The 23,362-nt window shown below is 37.6% G+C and overlaps 2 protein-coding genes and 1 long non-coding RNA gene across 4 annotated transcripts in view; 2 read left to right on the top strand and 1 right to left on the bottom strand.

The window, feature by feature from the left end:
* Positions 1–9,309, top strand: part of LOC141352997 (uncharacterized) — a 54,077-nt gene extending 44,768 nt beyond the window's left edge. The window contains exons 4-5 of the long non-coding RNA XR_012360051.1: positions 7,894–8,004; positions 8,095–9,309. This is a non-coding gene — a long non-coding RNA (uncharacterized lncRNA). The remainder of the gene's footprint in view (positions 1–7,893; positions 8,005–8,094) is intronic.
* lrch4 (leucine-rich repeats and calponin homology (CH) domain containing 4) overlaps positions 1–10,016 on the bottom strand; it is a 40,320-nt gene extending 30,304 nt beyond the window's left edge. For both annotated transcript variants that reach the window (XM_055211409.2, XM_055211401.2), the window contains exon 1: positions 9,624–10,016. In XM_055211409.2, coding sequence (XP_055067384.2) covers positions 9,624–9,795 — 172 coding nt within the window. In that variant the 5' untranslated portion in view covers positions 9,796–10,016. The remainder of the gene's footprint in view (positions 1–9,623) is intronic.
* Positions 10,017–12,308: 2,292 nt separating this feature from the next.
* Positions 12,309–23,362, top strand: part of acox3 (acyl-CoA oxidase 3, pristanoyl) — a 28,493-nt gene continuing 17,439 nt past the window's right edge. Inside the window, exons 1-11 of the mRNA XM_073859306.1 lie at positions 12,309–12,465; positions 13,551–13,720; positions 13,966–14,199; positions 14,342–14,416; positions 17,090–17,179; positions 18,611–18,754; positions 18,831–18,919; positions 19,100–19,196; positions 19,653–19,835; positions 20,008–20,130; positions 20,213–20,336. Coding sequence (XP_073715407.1) covers positions 13,601–13,720; positions 13,966–14,199; positions 14,342–14,416; positions 17,090–17,179; positions 18,611–18,754; positions 18,831–18,919; positions 19,100–19,196; positions 19,653–19,835; positions 20,008–20,130; positions 20,213–20,336 — 1,279 coding nt within the window. The 5' untranslated portion in view covers positions 12,309–12,465; positions 13,551–13,600. The remainder of the gene's footprint in view (positions 12,466–13,550; positions 13,721–13,965; positions 14,200–14,341; positions 14,417–17,089; positions 17,180–18,610; positions 18,755–18,830; positions 18,920–19,099; positions 19,197–19,652; positions 19,836–20,007; positions 20,131–20,212; positions 20,337–23,362) is intronic.

Genomic DNA, 23,362 nt, shown 5'->3' with positions numbered 1-23,362 from the left:
TACATTACGCTGCCCTCATGGTGTAATCAGATTAAGTTGTGTATTTCTGAGCTCTTGATCTCATTGCTGTGGAGGAGGTGGTTCAGCGGTGACTCAAGACGAGGCATAAAATCCTGTCTGTGTGCGCTTGTATCTGTTACACAAGAAAGACTGAAGAAACAAACCAGAGCGGTGAAATTCACCTCGCGTAACCAAACCAAAGTGATGAGCGGATGTGTCCTGTTACCATAACAACCAAAATCATCATGTGCCAAAACAAATAGCTCTGCATTCTTTTTATTCACAGTCATATACATCATTAGATAAATTGTATTGTATTACTGTAGTACCGCTTTAAAGTACATACTTTCACTTTAGTTAACAAGTAAATTATGTAATGCTTTATCAGTGACTCATAATGCGTTACTGTGTTTCTGTAGCTTAACTGGGCGAGCATTGCATTAGCAATGCAAAGGTTGTGGGTTTGATTCTCAGGGAACATGCATACTTATAAAATATATAACTTCAATACACTGAGATCATGTGTTAGCAAAAACCATCCGATTCAAATTTATGGCAGCTCAATCCGTTAATCTCTAAAAATACAGCGGTTTTTAGTTGACCATCATTCTCATACAATGTGTAAAACGTCACCATCTAGGTTATTGTTTATGTATGGACATGTATGATACCTCAGATCATGCAGCTTTTAAAGTTGTGCATAAGTTGCAATTGCATCAATTTTCTTGGTGACTGGTGAGCATTAAAGGGTTAAATGTTTATTAGACCAAATTGACCAATCATACTTAAATAAAGAAGAGACCCAAATATAGGGAACAGAAGATAAGAGAGACTAGGAAGTAAGCAATCAGCTAATGTAACAAGGCCCTAGCAACCAGCTAAAACATTCTAGCAACAATTAAAAAAAAACTTGACAACCATTAACACCTTGTCCTTGACAACCACATTGCAATGCCATGGCAACCATTCACACAATCATAGCATACCCTTTAAGTTTTGCACTGGAACACGTCTTAAAACTATGTAAACCGATTCCACAGTTACTTTCAATGTGATTATCGTCAATGATCTCCTTCTTGAGATAATCTACATCAGAGGTGTGGTTACTCAACCAAACATTCACACAACAACACACAAACTGAGTAATCCCCCCCTGTAGCCTCTCTAAAGCCTATTGGGAGATTCTGCCATCTGGACACGCTAAAAGGCACCAAGCAGGAGACAGCTTTATGTTACATAACTTTCTGGGCTGATATAACAGAACCGCAGTCAGATTTGAGTTTTAGTAAACTACCAAGTGGGATTATTTGAGCTGATTCAAGATCAGATATGCTTGGACGCCATGTGAACTGTGATATCATTAAACATGGCCATGTGTGCAGTGAAATATCCCCCAATGTGATCCTGGAGTTGATGTTAGCTTAGCATGTGTACACTTACACTGAATGGGGTATGACGTCGTTCAGAGAACATTCAGCAAACATTTAAATTTTGACGTACGTTAGGTTTAATTTGGCAAACAATCGCTCAGCACAGCATTCTGTCAGCATAGCAGATATGTCAGTTCAACCTAAAGTTTAAGTAAGGGATAGCATACACCTATCTGCATCGCAAAATAAACCCAAACAAGGTGATGGGGACCCTGACGCAGAGGGGTCTTGTATCACCCTGAAGGGGTCTTTTACATTTTGCGTGTCCCACTTATTACACAGCTACTTGCTGCATTGCCAAGTAGTTGTTGGACATGAAATTTGTAATATATTTTATTACAGTCCTTCCAGAAAAACATGGAGTTTTTTGTGATTGTTGCAGGCAAAAATCCTTGATCTTGCGGCACGTTTTCTTAAAAAATGCGATGGAATATGTGGGATCGCATAATCGCATTTTTCTGGAGGGACTGTTATTAGCTCTTCTGAAACCAATTCATGTTGGCATAAGAAAAGATTTAGGAGAATGATGCATTACATAAGAGCACCGGTAAAGATGACTCTATCCAGTACCTGGATGAACTGCTATTTTAGTAAGTTCAGAATCAAGTTTACCATAAAGGTAGAATTAAATTAAAAATAAAACTTTTCTAATTGGTTAAAAATGACATAGAAACATAAAATAAATAGGCCAATTTCTGCACAAACTGAGATTGATTAACAGATGTTTGTGTTCTCTTATCAATTCCAAAATCTAGCAATGGATAATAAATGTTTTGTTTTCTGAAATAACTGGAACATAGTTACTCGAATCCACCCATATAACCTTGAAGAAACTGTGAATGCACTTATTTTACAACAAACCTAAGCCTTGTTTCTAGGGCTGTGTTGAAAAAATCAATTCACCAATTCTTAATCGATTTTCAAGTAAATTTTTAATGATCGATCCATAACTCAGAGAATCGATTTAATAATTAATAACTTAAACTTGCCGCGTCATTGAATTCACGCATGCGCGCGAGGTGGAAGGACATTAAACAACGAACATAGCGGTCAGTAACGTTAAGCAAGCGGTTGTTTTGAAAACTCTAGAAACGCTCAAAGCTGCGATCTACATGTTAAATAATCCACTCTTAACAAATGAACGAGTTATTTGTGTAGTTTTTATAATAAGCGCCATCCAGTGAATCCACCGCGGGTCTCCAGCAAAACTCTCTCTCTCTCTCCCCCTTTGTGCTCATGCAGCCGGTCTCTGACGGGCAGAGGTTTCTTGAGGCGCGCGCAACGGGTCGTCAAATAAAGAGTTCTTCTAACACATAATGCTAATAGTTGTAAAGGTTTCTGAACTTTAAGCAAGCTAAGACAAAACTCGCGTTTATATCAGTGACACGTGCGCTGCTGGAGCGATGTAGTTTGATGCCTAATTTGCTTATAGTACAAACATCTTTGATCAGAAAGACGAGAAAGAGACGCAAATGTTAATGTGCAATAGGAAGTAAAGAGCGTCAAGACCTTAAAACAGACTTCATCACATCTTGGCACTTGTCATAATATCTATATAGAGCTCTGTCTCTCATATACAGGTATTTATCCTGTCTGTAGGTTTGTGCATATATTTATACCTGTTCATTTTACATACTGCCTATTTTTAATGTATTGTATGCATAAATACAAAATACAATGCATACTATAGCTTCAATAGTCTATAAAATTAATAACCCAATTAAAAACAAGATTCTGTCTATCAAGACTTAATCTGTTGTTATCCTCTGGGCATTTTCACTTTAACATTGTTTACTTTAAATTGTCCATATTTTAAAATTGTGGTGAGCCGTTAAAAGCTATAGTGAGTGGCAAATAAATGCACATTTTTATAATCCAAAAAACTGAAAAACATTTATACCATGAAATATACTGTTACCGTGAAATAAAATGACTCATGGAATAGATTTTTGGTCATTCCGTGCACCCCTCTCTGACACCATTTCAGGCTTTTTTCAAAAACACTTATCTAAATCTCAAAGATCGGATCAGATCGGATCGAATCGAATCGAACAATGATAATCGATTCAAGATCTTGAGAATCGGAATCGAATCGATTCTTGAAATTTGAATCGAAACCCAGCCCTACTTGTTTCAACTACATAAACAGTGTATCTGCAAAAGCAGCAGAAAGTTTTAGCTCTGCCAACACAACCCAGTTGAGTAAAATGTGACAACTCAGACAATGCTAAAATTTAGATGACTTCCTGCAAGTCTGTTACTATCCCTACTAGGGCTTGGCCAGAATATTAGATTATTCGAATATACGTTTGATGGGTTGACATTCGATTTTCAATTTTGAGATTCGAATATTCTTTTTACAACATTATTAGCGTTTATGCAGAGACTACCAAGCAGGAAGTGCACTTTACGCTCCTGCCCTATAGGTAGCGGCATGGCGCTGAGAACCTGATCAATACATAAAAAATTTCTTGCAAAAGTAGATTGACTTGCTTTACAAGACAATTTAGGGCTGCACGATAAATCGCATGCGATAGTCATGCGCATTTCATCAGTAAAGCAGGTTCCTTGATTAGTAGTAAATCGCCATCGCCTGCTTTCGGATGGAGCAGCATTTACTACACAAAGCCGTAGTTCAATGACAATTGGGGCAATTGTGCATTTTTATCGCGGACCTATTGCCTGACATATGTTTGCGATATGGCCCAGCTTGTCAGGGAGCTATGGCTTTGTGTAGTAAATGCTGCTCCATCTAAAAGCAAGTGATTTATCATGCAGCCCTACAAGACATCAGTAGCTGGGTTTCCATCTAAACTTGAAGCGAATCTTCAACAAAGAAATGCGAATTATGTGCATTTCCAACAAGTTGTTTGAGCGAATGACGCATGATGGTGGTATTGGCAACCTAGCAACCACAGTAAACAAAACAATGTACACGTGGTAAATGGAGACCGGACTGCATGTACTCACGATGGGGCAAGTTATTAATTTATTAGCAGTGCAGCTTGTAATTGCTAAACTGAATGCACCGAAGAAGTAATGTAGCATTTTTGATAAAAGCACTAGCAGCAAGGGCATTGCGATGACGTCGAGCCTCATATATGGTAAAGACAACGACAGCGGAAACAGCTGCTAGACGGTCAGGCACGTGGGTTTAATGTTCGCTACATCAGAATTAATTCGGCAAATGCGTTTTCATCTCCCATTATTCGCATTTACTCTTTTTCGCGTAAATCATAAACCACCTCAAGCAAGTATAAAAACTTTTTTTGCAAAATTATTTTTAATTAAAATTTGCCCTTTCTATCGCTTGTTTTTGATGCGATACTTCAAAACGCGCATAAAATTATGGTGATGGAAACATGGCAAGTGTCACCAGGTGTCATGGGAATTACATTTGTATTGGATATATCTGCTTTTGAACTTTGTGGAAGTGACGGATCCATTAACTTACATTATATGACAGAGCACTGGGGTTTCCGCAAAATTTCTTCTTTATTGTTCCACTGATGTGAAATGTCACCAACAGTGTGTCAGTAAATAAACTTGATATTTAAAGTATGCTACCAAGTTCTTTATTTATTACAGTTCATTGAACTTCATTTATTTTTCATTTTTCTTTTATTTAAATAGCCTACCCAGTGTAAGTAATGACTGTGCTGCTAATTTCTGATTTGGGAGTGATTTGTTTGTTAAAAAAATCATCTTAAAAGTATTGCTCTTAACAAACCCATGTGTAACGTTGAATTGTATGTTTTATTTAGCAGTAGCAAATCATATCCTTTCTTTCAATTGAAAAAAAAAATACTGAAAGAAATACAGTAAGTCAAGGGTTTCTAGCTGTGCTCTTCTTAAACTCTCATGAGATTTGAGACTTCAGACCATCTGTTGTGCTTTAAAAGTGTGAGTGAAATGAGAGAGAGAGAGAGAGAGAGAGAGAGAGAGAGGTTTGTAGCTGAAGAGAAGCAGAAGTCGAGGAGCCCACATCCGGTAACTGTATGGTGGAAATGCAACTGCAAGGCGAAACAGAACTACACTATGCAACAGTGTGTGCGGACTCTTACACAGCTAGTACATTCAAAAAACAAATCTCACTCATGCAAAAACTGTGTGAATTATGTGCATTTTTTACATAGGTACATGCACTGCAGGTTTAAACATGCAAAAATCTCAGTTGACACTTTAAAGCAGCACACACTCTTACAAAACACGCATGCATTATTTAAGGTCTGTTATAAAGAATACATCACACACCTGACTGAATTTAAAACACTCTCCACTATCGAATCTGAGGTTGCTTTGTGTAGACAAAAACTGTGAAGCCACATGTTTAATATTTATTAGTAATGTTCCATATTTGCCACATCCTACTGCAACAGGAAATGTTTTATGCGCTGGCCCCTGATCCATGAAACTGTATTTTTCACTAGCAGCATTGCGAAATTATCCTTTCGCATACATCTAAAGCATCATACGTCCTGTTTGGAGAAGTCACACAGAAGTCAACCTGTTATTATATTGACTGTGTTTATAAAGTCCTGTGTTTGACTGTCTGGCAGCCGGTGTCAATGTGACTTCCTGGTTGGCACAGATGACATCACATACGGGTGTCGACTGGCTTCAGCTTGTTCCGTTTTAGTACTAAATAATAGCACTTGGGATTTAATTTAAGATACCCTGGCACTGTGGTTTAAAGCAATGGTTTTCAAACTGGGGGCCGGGAGATGGTGCCGGGGGGCCCCAGTTTTATGACATTTTATGAAATACATTCATTTATCATGAATTCTGTATAATTAAACCTAAAAAATTAAGGCTACTAACCAAAAGCACTACTTTTTTGTATAATTTTTTTATTATTAAAATGTTAAGTTTTATAACAGTTTTTTGTCACAAATTTTCTTTGGGGGGCCGCGATGGAATGCACTGTACACAAGGGGGGCCGCATGCGGAAAAAGGTTTGAAAACCACTGGTTTAAAGAATGGGAGCATAATATAAAGTACACGGACCCTAAAAAGTGGATCACACCAAACAGGAGAATGATGAATTTCTTTTTACCAACTCTGATGATATGCTGGTTTAGCGGACAGGGATTAGTTTAAGCCAGGAATAGGCAGGCCTTAGTTAATTAGAAAATATAACTAGTTTTAACAAGCATGTCTTACTAAAAACCTTCTTGTGTGCATATTGAAGGAAATAAAAAATGTATTTTAAGATATGTCAGTGCAAGTTGTTTTCAGTTTGGAGTCAGCTCTTACATTTATTTTATTCTATGACTAGTCTAATCCCTGTCCGGGAAACCGCCCCTAGGTGTATTAGAGTTATAATACCCACAAGTCATTTACCAGTTGTGAAGTCTTTACCTTTTACACACAAAAACAAAGTATTATTTTTTTAGAATATTTGGAATTTTCCAATGAATGAGTTTGTTTGCGTGTTCCAATCACTGAACTTGAACAAACAACGCAACCAAATCAGATCTAAACATACATGCGAATACTGTAGTAGTGAATGTCTAATAGACAGTTATTAGGTCAATATCCAGACAAACAGAACCACTATATAAACTGCCATGCCTACAGGCCAATACTCGACAGGAAACACTAACTAATGGCCAGTAAGAGATCAATAGACTGACTATTGTGAAAAAGGCCACGAGTGTCTTTAAGAGTGATCTTTAAAAACTATTGGAAAAACACATTACACAGATTAAATTCAAGATGTTGTACCAAGACCTGGAAAAATGGGAATTGGTACAAAGCAAAAAAAGAGAGATAGAAAGATGATGACACACTGTGAGATAGGTAGAGCGAGAAGCAAAGCCCATCTCAGACAATGGAGAAGGGCCGAACGGGATTTCAACTGAGGGGGTGGCGGGGGGAAGAGGAGGGTCCCTATTTCGGGAATTTCACGACAATAGGAGCGGCCCACGACCCCATTTGATCAAAAAAAAGGCCTCTCCCTCCTTCTTTCTATCAGCTGCTGTGAGGTTTAGTTGTGGTATGGAGCGTGCATCCCTCTGAATGAGACACTGTGTGACAGGCTACACGTTCATGCCCCAGGCACGGTCACAAGTGTGTGTGGGAGCTGTTCGGAAACAAATATTTTTCTCTAACACACATTCACTGCTTTTTCATTCAGAGGTCCCTCTTTATGGCCTTGTTTTTTCCCATCTAGTCACATTTTTGGTGGCCCTTTTAGTTTTTTCAAACTCCTTTATTTCAATCTATCCATCTACTTGTACCTCCTACTGTAGATGAATTAGTTTAACTTCTCTTAAATAGACACAGACTGGGATGCCATTTCACCCTAAATCACTGAAACTGCACTGTCAGGCATGTGTTGTTGTTGTTAAGTCAACAGTGTCTGTGTTATAATGCTCAGGTTATGAGATTGTGTAGTGCTCTGTTATTAAAGGGTCTGGGTGTACTTGATGAGACTGGGCTTTGTTCTCCATCATCACAGGAATTACAGCAGCACACACACACACCCTGCAGGACTGAACCCCTGACCTTCCTGTAGGGAAGTTAGTCCATATTGGAGAGCAATCTTCTTCAGGAGAAAAGGACACTGAAGGTATGACGTACAGCACTGTAGGTGATCCTTGTCGCCGTTGATCTTCTAGCAAAATAAACGTTGTCATCTGCCTCCTACCTTCATGCATAGATTGATGCCACAGAAGCTATCCTTAAAACGGCACCCACCAATTTTTGCTATAATACATGAGCAACACCTAGTAATCATGCTCCACCTTACGGTAGGTACGCCTTTGGAACGTGATTTTTTATACACTATGCTTGACTTTTTTTAGCCATAATTGTTCTTCTGTCCCACACACTCGGCATGATCTCAAGCAGTTGCATGGATTTATAAAAGTCACTGCAGTTGCCAAAGCAATGCAAGTATCCATGCAGAAAATTGCTGTCATAAACCTATTCAGAAAAATAAAGGATTAGCCAATCTAAACCTAAAACAGGGCTTACCATGCTTGACTTACTGAATCAATAATAAGTGTGTCAGCGAATCAGTCCGGATCTAATCTGTTATAGTTTACAATGAGGACCTCAACATACAGTAAGACTAAATGTTGACCTAATCTTACCTGATATTTGTCATTAAAGAAAGATATGTAGTCATTGAGAACTAATATGATGTTTATGTATTTGCAACCAAACTGGTGTATATGCAGATGCACATGCATTAATGAATCTCAGTGCACAATGTTATTTAAACTACTTATTGGCAGAGGATCACATAACAAGTCACAAAAGAGGTACAGGAACTGAAATCTGTCTAAATGGCATGAAAAGCCACACATTGATATGATCTATGGCCCGAGCCAAACGAAATGGTAAAGTGCACTGATAGTCCTCTTCAGCAGTGTTTTTCAAGCAGGGGGTCACTAGAGGGCCTCAGGATGACTTTATATTATTTAATGTAAGACAAGCATTACAATAAGCACCTTGCATGTTGCTATTTTTATAACAACCATACATCCTTCTAATTTGTGGGGGGACTTCAAATATAGTGGAGGATGGGGGAGCCTTCAAGTCAATATGATTCAGATCCCCTGCTCTACATCAGACCATGTGCGTGTGGGGGTTTGTGTGGAGCAAAGACAAACTGCTTTATACCCATTTTGTATGGAGAGGAGCAGATGGTCATATTAGTGCTGCTGGCAAAATGAATCTCACCATCACATCCTCCCTACCAATGCAAATTCTCCTCAAATAAGCCGAGTACAATAACAACATTTTATATTAATTGAGATTTTTACTGCATTGAGATCACATGTTAGGTTTTACAGCATGTGTTGCTCTGTACTGTGGTAAGATGGCTCAGCCCAAGTTCAGTTTCCACTTCACAACAGGAAGAGAAGCGCAGCGCAGATGTCTTTAATTTATAAAGCAAACTTCAAACCAAGCAGCCCCAAACTCAACAACATGACTTCTAACACACGACAGAGTCCTTACAACCAAAGCATGGGCTGTGACACACTTTCAGAAACAGCAGTGACGGCGATCAACTTCCGACAGTGATGAAGAAAGTGAGATCCGCTTTTCGGGGCCGCGGGCGTGATGATGGTGGTGGCGCTTGCAGTTGCAGATGGGGCGCAGGTGAAAAGACCCAAACAAAGGACATTAAATAAAGCAATACATACACTCCCTTCCCCCGCTTCCTTTAAGCCCACTTACCTGCGTGTGTAATGTCGGACAAATCATAGTTTTTGGCTGTGCGTGGAAACTCCTTAAGTTTACGGTTGGAAAGGATGAGCGCTCCGCTGGACGCAGCCTCCTCCAGCGCCTTCTCCACGCTCCTGCTGGCCGCTACGGTCGCCGGCAGCTGGGCTCCATCCCCAGCAGCCATCAAACACTTAATGTGACCAAAATCTTACTCTTTACAACGACAATCGCCTCTAGTAAAAGTTCATTTCGCTTTAATAACGCTCGCGCCGTTGTTTAAGTAAGTTTTTGTAGTCCGAAAGTGATGTTAAATCCCTTGATTTAGTAAAGTCTCGCTGAACGCAGCGGCGCGGCGAGTTGACAGTCACGGGAGCGAGCGGAGACCGCGAAGGGGGCGGAGCTTACGGATTGAGCAAGTCTTGATTGACGGGGCGGACACACCCTAAACCTACTGGCTTGGGGATATGTACACAAAGCGCATTGGTCATCGAAAGGGGGAAATGATGAAGTTTTTGGTTAAGATACAAATGCAGAAGCTTATTCAAGATTTTTAAACCGATAGTTCGCATATGTTTTGTACATACCGATGCACAAGGAAGTAAATGAAAAGATTTGCAATGTAAGATAGCCTGCCCTTCATGTACATCACAGCACATCTCCCTGTTTCGAGATGCATTAACATTACATGTGCTCTTATCGTGAGAAAGAGCAGGAAATGAAGGACATAAATATTACATTAACAATTATAGAAACCACTTATTTTGCTCTGTGTAAGAGAGAGGCCAACCCCTTTTATTCTCATATCATATTGCACGATCATCGTACCATAGAAACTTATCTGTTAGAATTAATTTACATAAAAACTTAATCTAAAACTTTTTAGATTAATTTGTTACTGGGCATTTAGTGTAAAATACAAAAATGAATTAGTACCATTAGGTCTTTGAAGGGCACACATGCACAAAGCATTCATAGTTATTGCTTGCTCATGCATGCTCAATCTATCAGTTTTTGTTTAGTGTTTGTGAATTCTGTGTTTTAGGCCTGACAGGGGCAAAAAATGGGTCACCAGATTAACCACAGTGTCATTGGTCTCCATAGACAAAACAGAGGGGAAGAGGGGGATTGAGTGAGCCCAGAGGAAGAGAAGACATGAAAGGTCATGAGAATGTGTGGGGGTAATGATGATAGATTTCAGAATTTAGGGTCTGTGCTAAAAGGCGAGTTGCATATGTATTTAAAAATAAGAATGACGTATTAGGAATATAAATAGCGACATTTACGTCTTTGATGGATATGTAATTGGTGTGGGATTCTACTAGTGTTTTTTTCTCAGTGTTATTCTTAGCTTTTGTAGCCTATATTCTTTAATGACCACCAATATGTGCACTTTTGTCATAGTTTGTCGAGAAAAGGGCTGATTAAAGCAAAAACAAAGGATGTTTGCGATGGTAGCCTATGAGAATGATTTCATCATTCTAATCTCATTACCTCATCAGTAAAGCATGTAGTTAATTTTTATTGTGAATATTATTATGCATGAATATACTTTTTTAATGAATGCTTACAGCATGGACCAAGTGCATGAATATGATTCATTGTTTTACCTACATTACTCTCTCTATGTGTGTGCAAAGGTTGCAGCTTTGGTCAGTAGGTCAATGGAATCTGACGGCAGAGCAGAACTCGGAAGGGAACAAAGTGGATCAAGTAAACTTTAAAAAAAATAAAAATTTTGTAGTGCTCCGTAACAGCGCCCCCTGCTGTACAAAGTCATGTTAACAAGTACAGTAGAGCATTTATCTATTATTGTATATTACTTGCATATCAAAATCGACAACATATCCATCATACATTAGTTTATAAAACAATAGACGGAGTAGCATCTTCCTGCAAAACCGGAGGCTGCAGTCCCAGGACCGCATTTCTAGGACCCTAGGTTTTTAGTGAGAACGCCACCTACTGAATTAGAGGACCAATGATCGCATGTTTTTGTGGAAGATTGACAACAATCAGAATGTGAGTGTCAAATGTAAATAAAATTTTATTGGTTTACATAAAAAAAACAATTGTAAAAACTGTAATTTAAAAGTTTACGTAGCCGAAGTGATCGTTAGTTGCTTAATAGTCTTGAATGTATTATATAGCCATTAGCTTCTAATGCTGTGAAACGAATTGTTAGTATATTAACGTAGTTTAACGGAACTAGCACGAATGGCAAGCCTGTGTTGACTTAGTGACTATGGTATGATTAATCATTCATAGCCAGCATAATACATTGTAGCACTTTCTTTGTAAAAGCGTGTTAATTACTTGTTAATTTACTTAGTTTTTTTTATTTTAAGTAAGTTAAATTAATGAACATTAATTTATATAATATTTTGTATTGTATATAATGGTTCTGTGGTAACTTTAAAAATGAAATTTAAAGTTAAACTAAATGTTCCTTATTTCACTTCTCTCTCCACCTTATTTTATATCATGATTTCTTGTTTATTTCACGTAATGTGTTATTTTATGCTTGTTAGTCACAATAACTAATCATTCAGCTATTAGCAAACAGATTTAATTGCAATAAATAAAGTAGTATTTATGTGTGATAAATCTTTAAAACTTTAAAATTTTTAAAATACTGCCTTGGTTGCATTTAATTCGGGGTCCTAAAAATGTTGTTGTGGAATTGCTGCTCCCGTTTTTGCAGGTGTGCCTAAGCACACCTTTCGTGCTTTGAGGTGGACGTACATTTGGTGCACTGCGCCTTTAAGAAGCAGCGCTTCTCTGATTGGTTCTCCTATGTTCATGCCCTCTTCCTCATCTGAAGTTACAGTCAGTGCTGTCCTGATCTTTAGACAAGGTAAGACAAACATGTTTTATAGATTTTTTTTCAAGACTAAAACTTTTCGTATTAGTCGTTACTATTGCACCTTATTTCTCGTTTCTACTGGTGAAATGACATTGACGATATATCTAGAACAATAGCATTACATGCTAACTGGGTATTCTGCTAAAAATGTATTTAATGTATTGTCGGTTTCTGTCACACTTTAATACATTTCCAAGCTCCAAAAATATATTTGCAATTTTAACATCGTATGTCGTTGAAATAATTCAAAGGCGTGCATGTTGTATTTATGCAGCTTTACGATTGAGAAACGGCCAGTGTTTTACCTGACATTGGACTTTGTATTGAGTTGGTTGGCAGCTGAATTGTCAGATTCTAATCTGATAACTGAAGTATTGTCACATGTCACTCGTTTGACTGTAAATTAAACATTTTTAATTATGCATTATTGATACTTGGGCCTGAAAAGGATTTTTTTGAGGTCATTCCATGTCAAATCACCCAAAGCCCATATGAAGAAATCCTGTATAATACTTTAGTATTTTCTATAGTAGACTATACTAAATGATAGCATACTGACTTTTTGCCATCTTGTTATTCAACATTTCTCTAAGTACTGAGTATTTAGTCAGTAAATATTGATCAATGGCATGATATAGCCTTTCACTGTTTAAAGTGTCTGTTTTCAGAAAAAAATATTAACAAAATCAAAAATTGTGCCTGGGAAAGTTTCCAAATTGTGGTTAATTTCACACTCAATGACCCTGGGTCAAATATAGTACACTGAGAAATAGTTTAGTTCTAGTTGTGATGTGTCAACAATAATCATTAAAATACTGCAAAATAATTCACAGTATCATTACAAATATCATATAGTTGTCCCTGTTTAAATTTGTGAACGATAAACAAAGTCAGGCGTCTTATTAAAATTCAGCAAGTCTGTTTCTCACCTACAGAATTCATTGATATTAAAATTCAAAGTAAATCAGTGCAATCCATTTGTGGTGATGAAGCCTTGCTGATGGGGTTGTACAGGTACAAAAATTAAGTTGATCAAAGTTTTCTAATTGTGAAAAAAATCCTTTTTGTTGTTTAAGTGGCTTAGGTACAGAACATTAGTTTGTCTTGCTCCAAATACATTGAGAAAATGGCTGAGGACATTCCAGACCTTCCCAGTGGTCCATTGGACATCTATAGGAAGAAAGCATCATTCAACTGGAAGGATATGATGCGGTTTCTAGACGGCGACGAAATCATTGCATTCAAGGTAAGATGTGTTGTTCATAGCCTTGTGCATTTAAGTTCAATAGCTTTAAAAAGGTTTAAAATCCGTACATGGACAGACAGATTTACATATATCCATTTGGTAGACGTTTTATACAAAGTGACTTACATTTTATTCAGTATGTGTTTTCAATGAGAATCAAACCCATAACTTTAGCACTGCTAATGCAATTGTCTACCAGCTGAGCTACAGTACATTGATGACTGTCTCTTTCTTTCTCTGATCAGCAACACGTGTTCACGACTCTGGAAAATGACCCACTGTTTGCCCGGCAGCCGGGTGAGGATATTCCTCTGGAGCAGATGAGAGAGATCACTTTCCGTCGCTGTAAACAGTTATTTAAATACAAGTTTCTGACACAAGATGAAATCATGCAGAACCCCTTCAAGTTGACAACATTGAATGACTGCCTGGGAATGTATGACTGGTCTTTAGGAGCAAAGTATAACCTTAACAGAGGGGTAACTAAGCTCACTTCACTTCAATACACTGCAGTTTACCGTCAATACCGTAGGTCATGAAATTTTAATTTAGAGCCTTTTAGATTATTTTTGTTGATCATTTGGTCTATTTTTAACCTGTTTTTTATGTTTTCCTTGGTAGCTGTATGGAGCCACAGTGGCGAACACGGGATCTAGTAGGCACAAGAAATTTGTGCAGGACATTGAGAATATGATGGTAAATGTTCCTTTCTGTTGTTACCTTTATGAACAAAATATTAAACCATTAGGTTCTAAAATATTCATTGTTGGGGTGCATTGATGGCTCCTCAAGTTCAATTTGCAGAATAAATGTACACTATATTTTTGACACATAACATTTATAGAGATTGTAGATACAGCGGGTAAAATAAGTATTGAACACGCCGCCATTTTTAGTAAATATATTTCTAAATTTTCACCAGATATTGGTAACAACTCATGCAATCCACACATACAAAGAAATCAAACCGTAGATGCCCATATATTTATGTGTAATCATGTAAAATGACAGAGGCAAAAGTATTGGACCTGAAGAAAATTCGGTGCAGAAAGACATGGAAAGCTAAGACATACAGTAGTAAAAAAGCAATCATGCCCAGGGCTGGACCGGGACAAAAATTCATCCGGACCCGACCCACTACATTTGCGCAAAGACACAAACTAAAAATAAATACAGTTGAAAGTTTGCTAATGTGCTACGGAAGTGTTGTCTTCATGCAAAATAACTGATCACAAATGAACCAGTTTACTATCAAAATCAAATGTATAAAAGAATCCAAATTATATACAAGAAAATAGACAATTAAGAATAGAAAACTTTATATAAATAAAAATTAATTGTAATAAATAAGTTTTTTTGTCTTTCTGTCATTAAACTTATATTATTGATCTTGAAGAAGATCATAGAATAATAAGAATCATTATTATTTTGAAGCAGAATAAATTATTAATGAATTCATTTATATGATATACTTTTTTTTTATTGAAATTGCTGGCAACTGATAGTAGGTTAATGCCACTGATCTATAGTAAAGAAAGTGTACGATTTATTAAAGCGGACTTGGGTATATCATTTTCACAGCACATTTGATGTTTTTCTTTAAATATAAAATGTCAACACGCTAAGAATAAAAAGCAGCATATTTTTTATGTTTAATTGTAAGGGCTTTAGCACATGTTACTTTAAATTAGTCTTTGTCAGCGGTCCAAGAGTTCTTTGTCTGGAATGCTTGTCTTATTTTTTTCTCCATTTTTCTGTTATTACGCTCAGAGATTTTGTAAGATATTGTCAGTAGGTTTCAGTAAATTGCTGCCGTTTAACAGCGCTCTAAAAACAGATGTGTTAAAAACACCACATTCTGTGTTAGTTTAAACGGTTGTCCCTAAATGTGTTGTCCTTAACTAACACATCTCTGTGTTGTTATTGACACAACACATTTTGTGTTATTTTTAAGATTTGAAATGTACTTGCGGTGGTAGCAGGAGGAAAAAATGTCATTACCCACCGACAAAAAAGTTGTCTACCACCAGTGACAAACAACCTAACCGTCACGATAGCCACACAAGGAAGACGAGGAGTATGATAATATTAGGTTAAACGGTATTTCAACAGGTTATACACAGGAACATAGAACTATACAAACATTACAAGATGATAAAAAGACAAGATCCGATGGAGACAAAGGAAAACACAGGGCTTAAATACACATGGATTATGACAAGTAACCCGAGGTGGACACTACTTGAGTATTTTAAATACATTTTCCAAGAATCTGTGCTTGTCTTGGGAAAAAGTTTACTTTACAAAAATGTTCACTACATTCTAAAGCATAGAATCATACTGTGTATTCCTTTTATATTGCATATTAAAATTGATTTAATACCTCATTACATAAAAAAATAGTGTGCTTTTACTTTTCTTGAGTAAAAGTACATTTTAAAAGTAAAAGTAAAAAAAAAAAAAAAACTTAAAATTATGAAATGTAGTGGAGTAAAAATTATGATAATATGCTTTGGAATGTATGTTTTCCAAAGAAAAACACTGATAAAATACGAACACTTAAAAATGTACTTTTATGTAGAAAGTTAAAATACTTTAGTGTCCGCCTCTGCAAGTAACAACAACAATTAAAACAAATAAGGGCAATTAAAGATGATGAAACAATAATATAATGAGTAACTAAAGTCTTAAACTAAACACTTTGATTTATTGAGAATCCATTTTGATTTCACAATATATTTCACAAATTCTAGAGATCAGATTATAAAAAGGTGACAAGCTGTAACGTTTTATGTAACTCTTAACTTTTTTTTTAGATATTCACTTTTAATTCTGCTGCTCTTCACAAATGTGTAACTGTATTTTAAGTGTGTGCAGGGCTCCAGACTAACTTTTTGTACAAGGAGTACTGTAGCTCCTGACTGAAAATATGAGCAGAAAATCTAGGGGCACACCTTAAAGGTGCCATTTTTCATTATCCCATTTTTCAAACTTTAGTTACTGCGTAAAGTTTCTATTAGAGCATAAATAAAACCTGCAAAAATATAAAGTTCAAAGCTTAAAAAGACTACAGAGAATGGCTGTTAATATAGGATTAAAAGCAGGGTCTAGAACGAAGATAACACGGGGTTAAGCTCAATGTAAAAAGCCCTTTTGTGTGGAAGAATGGGTCAAAATCACACCTAAGCAATACATGCAACTAGTTTCTCCATACAGGGGTCTTGAAGCTTTCATTACTAACAAAGGCAATACTTATATTTACCTGCTGTATAATTCAAGCTAGTAAATAGCTTTCTTTGCATAGACATTAGTTATAGCAAAACACATAAGGCACTGGCACCATGTTAATATAGGTTCTGTCTGTTTTAGGCATTTGGCTGCTTTGCATTGACAGAGCTAAGCCATGGTAGCAACACACGAGCAATGAGGACAACAGCTACATATGATCCCAGCACTCAGGTACGTCTTTGTTACTCCTGACACTTTATATCCAATAAACACGCACTATTAACTGTACCGACAAATGCAATGATCTGCCCAGTTCCCTAGACCAGTGGTTCCCAAACTTTTTCAGCGTGCACCCCCCCTTGTGTACCGTGCATTCCTTGCAGCCCCCCAAAGAAAATTTGTGACAAAAAACTGTTCTAAAACTCAACATTTTAATTAAAAAAAACATTAAATTATACAAAAAAGTAGTGCTTTTGGTTAGTAGCCTTATCTTTTTAGGTTTAATTACACAGAATTCATAATAAATTAATGTATTTCATAAAATGTCATAAAACTGGGGCCCCCCTGGCACCATCTCGCGGCCCCTAGTTTGAAAACTACTGCCCTAGACATCATCTAGACATATTAGAGAAATGTAAACATATAAGGGTGGTTTCCCGGACAGGGATTATCTTAAACCAGGACTAGGCCTTAGTTTAATTAGGAAATAAAACCAGTTTTAACAATCATGCCTTACAAAAAACATTATTGGCGTGTATTTTGAGGCAAAACAAAGGGCACTTATGTATTTTAAGATATGTCATTGCAAGTAGTTTTCAGTTTGGACATCTCTTAAATTTATTTTAGTCTAGGACTAGTCTAATCCCTGTCCGGGAAACTGCCCCATAGAGGTGCTTTCCCGGACAGGGTTTAGATTTATCCAGGACTAGGCTTTCCTTATATTTAGACATTTAAGTAGTTTTTACAAACAAGTGGTTCCAAGCGACCCAAGCTTATACCAAAACGTGACGCAAAAACACCGTAGATCACTGATTGGTCTGAGAGAATCGTCAATACCAGCGTCATCGATATAATGTAAAAGATTAGCTTTACTTTCGTGCTAGCTTGCGCTGTCTCAAGCAAACATGATGTCATCTGTGCTTTGCTGTAAGTTCCCAAACTCCCTTTTAGCGATGAAAAACATCCACAGGTTGAAAATCAGGAACACCATACCAGTTTTTTTCCAGCCTTGCAGTTTGTGGTGGCACGTTTGGGACGCATACAGTATGTCCACGTATATGCAACTCAGATGAGGCTCAGCGGAGCGCGTCGACTGACGCCACCGGTGTTTGTACAGAAACTGTCATGTGAGACAGTTTATTTGTGGTGGTCAATTTTAATTTTGTGGGGAACTGAGAAATAGATGAATGTGTGGGGATGTGAAGCATTCCAACAAGGCTCTCACTTGTATGATGTCACAGCAGTAGGCATGTTGTTGCAAACCTGTATGACTTTTGTCCTTCTTAAAATGACAAAAGATGTTGGGCAGAATGTTTTAGGATTTGATTTTAGTACCACAAAAAAATCTATCTTTAGTAAAGTTGGCACTTTTTCTAAAGTTGTCTTTCATTCCAACCTAATTGTACTTTAATCTGTCTTCTCAAACTGTTTTTGCAAACTCAGGAATTTGTGATAAACTCTCCAGATTTTGAAGCAGCAAAGTTCTGGGTGGGAAATTTGGGGAAATCGGCCACTCACGCGTGCCTGTTTGCCCAGCTCTACACACCGGATGGAAATTGTCATGGCCTGCATTCTTTTGTGGTCCAAGTATGTGTGAAAATACAATTTTCTTATTATGGGATCTGTGAGAACAGCTGTGTTTTAATCTAACCTGATTTTATAGGTCAGGGATCCAAAGACCTTGCTGCCGATGCCAGGTGTGATGGTTGGAGACATTGGAAAAAAACTGGGTCATAATGGTTTGGATAATGGGTGAGTTTTCTGCGGACCAAAAGCACACATCTACAACAACAGTGTGTGGCCACTAGATGGTGGTATATGTAAAGGAAATCTATTAATGGACAAAATTGAGTCTACTGAAATTAAGTCAAAGATGATTGTGTACCAGTGAAATATGTAATATGTGATTTCTGATTTTTTTCCCCATTTCAGTTTTGCTATGTTTCATAATGTGAGGATTCCACGGGAAAACTTACTAAACAGAACTGGAGATGTTTCGCCGGATGGTCGCTACATTTCACCTTTTCAAGTAAGAACTATTTTGTTGATAAATTAAATAAAACAAATGTTTAATTTGCAATGCAGGAATATTACCTTAAAAATCTCAAAAGAGAAACTGACCTGTTGTGGTCTGTTTCTGTCAAGTATCGTTTTTTCTAAAAGGAAAGTACCATTGAAGCAGCAGCTGTTAACCCAGCAGCTGTGCTATGCAAGATGTACAAGAAGGAATTCATTTGCCGTCATGTGAAACGAACAGGAAGTTTTTGAGTACAGGCCGTCAGCCTCTTTTACTGACATAAAGGGGTGTTCTTAAAACAAACAGAGCAGATTTATCTACTTTAGTGACGTGTGATATAATTTCAACTTTATTCATGAACAATCAGCAATCATTTCGCCATATTTTTCTGGTTCTTGTCTTTCATGCTGCTATCATCAGGTTTCTTTTTATCTTTTTATCTTATGTCCTATCAACACACCCTCACAGGACCCCAATAAGCGGTTTGGGGCGTCTTTAGGGGCTCTGTCAGCAGGCAGGGTGGGCATTACCCGGATGGCACTGGTCAATTTAAAGCTGGCTTTGACTGTTGCTGTCCGTTTCTCTGCCACACGCAGACAGTTTGGGCCCAGAGAGGATGAAGAGATTCCAGTGCTGGAATATCAGCTACAGGTTTAAGATTCATTTGTATTTTGCATTTGGTTGACTGCAGTGGAAATGATCTGAAACTCAATATTTGGGAAACCAATTGCTTACTTAAAAGTTGCCTTTTCATATTAAGCTGAGATAAGGTAAGCTGCTTTGTTTTTGACCAGTCTTGTGTGTATATATATCTTTGTTACAGCAATGGCGACTGATTCCATACCTGGCAGCAATGTACGCGCTGGAGATTTTCACAAAATCCTTCATCATGAACTATGTGGAATTTCAGCTTGGTCTTATGATGAAGGACAAAAGTGACAGACAGGTATATACAGTAAATTAAACCAAAAAAAGTAAATAATCTTTTCGTACTATTTAACTGTACGTTGTTTTTGATCATTTATCAGGCTGAACTGGGCAGAGAGATTCATGCCATATCATGCGCTAGTAAACCTCTAGGATCGTGGATAGCCCAGCGATCCATTCAGGAATGTCGGGAAGCATGTGGAGGGCACGGATTCCTTGCAATGAGAAATCCCTAAATCCTCAAAAATAGCTAAGCATAATGAAGATAATGGGTTGGTGATGATAAAACGCATTCACATAACCACTTAAATGCCTTAAAGGATAATTCTGGTATTTAACACTTTGAGTCTCATTTTTGGTTTGTTTTGGATGAACTACAGTGATGGACACAGAAATTTTGACAATGGGTCGTGTCTTGACTTTTTGACTCGTTTAGAAGTGTCTCTTGACTGCTTCAGAATGGAAGTCAAGGGCCATGCACAAACATGTCATTGAAACAACACATAACGTTCATTTTCAAAACTGTGCTACTCACCGATTAGTTTGTGGTATTCGATGATGAATAAAAACAAGTAGTGTAGCGAAATACAGTTTCTGTTGTGTTTTATTTGGCATTTTGTAAATTTTGTAAAATTCCATTCCATTTAAAGACATGTTTGTGCCCTTGACTTCCATTCTGAAGCAGTCAATAGACGCTTCTAAACGAGTCAAAAAGTCAAGACACGACCTATTGTCAAAATTTCTGTGTCCATCACTGTAGTTCATCCAAAACAAACCAGAAATGAGACTCAAAGTGTTAAATACCGGAATTATCCTTTAAAAGAAATTTGTGTAATTTTAAAAAATCCAATATTTTCTCACATGCATGTTCATTCATGTTATTGTCCACTGAACACCAAAGGAAGATTATTGAAGAATTGAATGAAACTTTTTTAAACATTTTTTATACAGTGACAGTTTTGCTTTATAGTGTACTTTTGTCATTTTTGGTACTTAATCATTTTGGTTAAACATTGATACTATACACATATAAAGAGCTCAGATGCAAAAGCCGCTAAATACCGCTACACCACCTCAGTCAAAAATAAGATAATTATATTAAACAAATGCTCTAGGCATGTTTTATAAGTTCATTAAATTCTTCAGCTTCAAATCCCCTTATCCGACCTCGGTTTATTCTAAAATACGGCTTTGTTGGAAAATTCTGTTAAGTCAGGTTTGTGTGTGACTGACAGTGAAGAAGACGGTGACGATGGTGACGAAGGCAAACCGATAACTTAATGACTGTTAACTGGAGATAAGACAGAACAGATAAGGAATCACATAACTTTAGTGTCTCTAATTACACATAGAGTAATTTGGGGCAGAGTCCTGCAACGGGTCGGGTACCCGCGGGTACCCGTGGGTACCCGCATAAAAGTGTCTCCAACGGGTGGATTGTGACGTTCCTAAAATTCACGGGCGGGGCCGCGGGCGGATAATTAACTCCGCGCGGGCGGGTAGTAGTGCAAATAAAAATATGTGCAAAATTTGTATGTCTAAGGATGTGCACACCAAACTTTGAAACACGGCTGTTTTTTCAGCCAAGCGCTTTTTAGCTGTGATACTTAAGCTGTGAGCCGGTTTGTTGTTGTGATACTTGTCCCGCCCTTCCTCCACTGTGATTGGACGGCCGTGTGACAACTGACAACTGACATTGACGAGCGGAGCATTTCACCCAAACTTTAATCTCTTTCAACTCTCGACGCTCAGCGCCGAGCGCGGAAAAAACGCTGACCGCCGGCTTAATTACCATTACACGCGGAACATTTGATATGACATTTGACCCATCACGTCACCACCACTACAACAGTGCGCGACCAGTTTGTTGATTCTTCTCGTAGCCTAGTTGGAGCGAGCGTTGCTGGACTCTGGCATAAAGTTTTGCTGTTGATAGCCGGAAGCTGAACGTCTTCTCTTAGAAAGCATTTCGAGACGAGACTTAGGTGCACAGCAGGGGTTGTGTAGGTAGGTTGTTCTTTTTCTTGTTTTTTTATTAATATGTCTATTTCTGTATAGTTATCAGGTTCCATTTGTGCCGATAGGCTACTTAAATGGCACAAAACAGAGCGCACTTTAGCCTGTTTCATTAGCCTACTCATGACGCTGTTGTGATGTTGAGAGAGGTACGAGATAAAAAATAAAGCACTTTAATTGGATTGATTTTAGCGTGTGTGATTTATGCGGGTACGGGTCGGGTAACGGGCCAAATATTAACGGGTCCGGGCGGGTGCGGATTTAATTTTGATATTATCACGGGTGACGGGTCGGATCTGTTGCTGAACTTTGCGGGTACGGGCGGGGTCTCCAAAAATGGACCCGTGCAGGACTCTGATTTGGGGGTACTAACCCTAACCATAAGAACTGACAGATTATGGGAATTGGAGTCCAGGTGACGATTAAAGGGAAATCCAGGAGAACAGACAGGTATTTGAAAGTTAAACCCCATGTCGGTTTTTTAGCAAAGTCCTCAAAGTGCACAGAACACAAATGAGAAACAACCATGGATCACATTAAAACTTGGGTCCCTTGTGAGTACTTGGACCTGAATACAACCTGAATGTGGCAGCCACATGGATCACAGCATCAATGTATGGTTCATTTTCTTCTTTTCCCTTTGACTTTCATCATTTTCAGTGTTTTAGTTGCCTTAGTTGAGTTTTTTTTGCATGCTATTGGTTGTGCAGCAAAAGACTGTCAAATTTGTTTAAAACCAGTGAAATGACTAAAGTGACATTTGTGAAATTAGGGCATTTTAATTACTGACTAATAACCTTTTAATTGCGTTTACATTAAAAGTACTGAACCTAATCATAAGAGCCTAAACACTAACTAAGACACACTTAAAGTAGAAGGGTTTGCATCTGAACTCATATATATTTAACTCTAATATATGTATTACAATGGTGTGAAAAAGTGTTGCCCCTTCTAGATTTCTTATGTTATTGCATATTTGTCACACTTTAATGTTTTAAATCATCAAACAAATTTAAATAAACTTTTTTTTTTATTAAGGGAAAACAAAGTCTAAACACACATGGCCCTGTGTGAAAAAGGGTTTGCCCTCCTGTTAAAACATAACTGTGGTTTATCACACTTGAGTTCAATTTCTCTAGCCACACCCAGGCCTTAATACTGCCACACCTGCAATCAAGAAATCATTTAAATAGGGCCTGCCTGACAAAGTGAAGTAGACAAAAAGACCCTGAAAA

Source organism: Misgurnus anguillicaudatus, chromosome 21, assembly GCF_027580225.2.
Source record: "Misgurnus anguillicaudatus chromosome 21, ASM2758022v2, whole genome shotgun sequence".
In the NCBI taxonomy this organism is placed as follows: Eukaryota; Metazoa; Chordata; class Actinopteri; order Cypriniformes; family Cobitidae; genus Misgurnus; species Misgurnus anguillicaudatus.
This window is presented reverse-complemented; position numbering and strand designations above follow the sequence as displayed.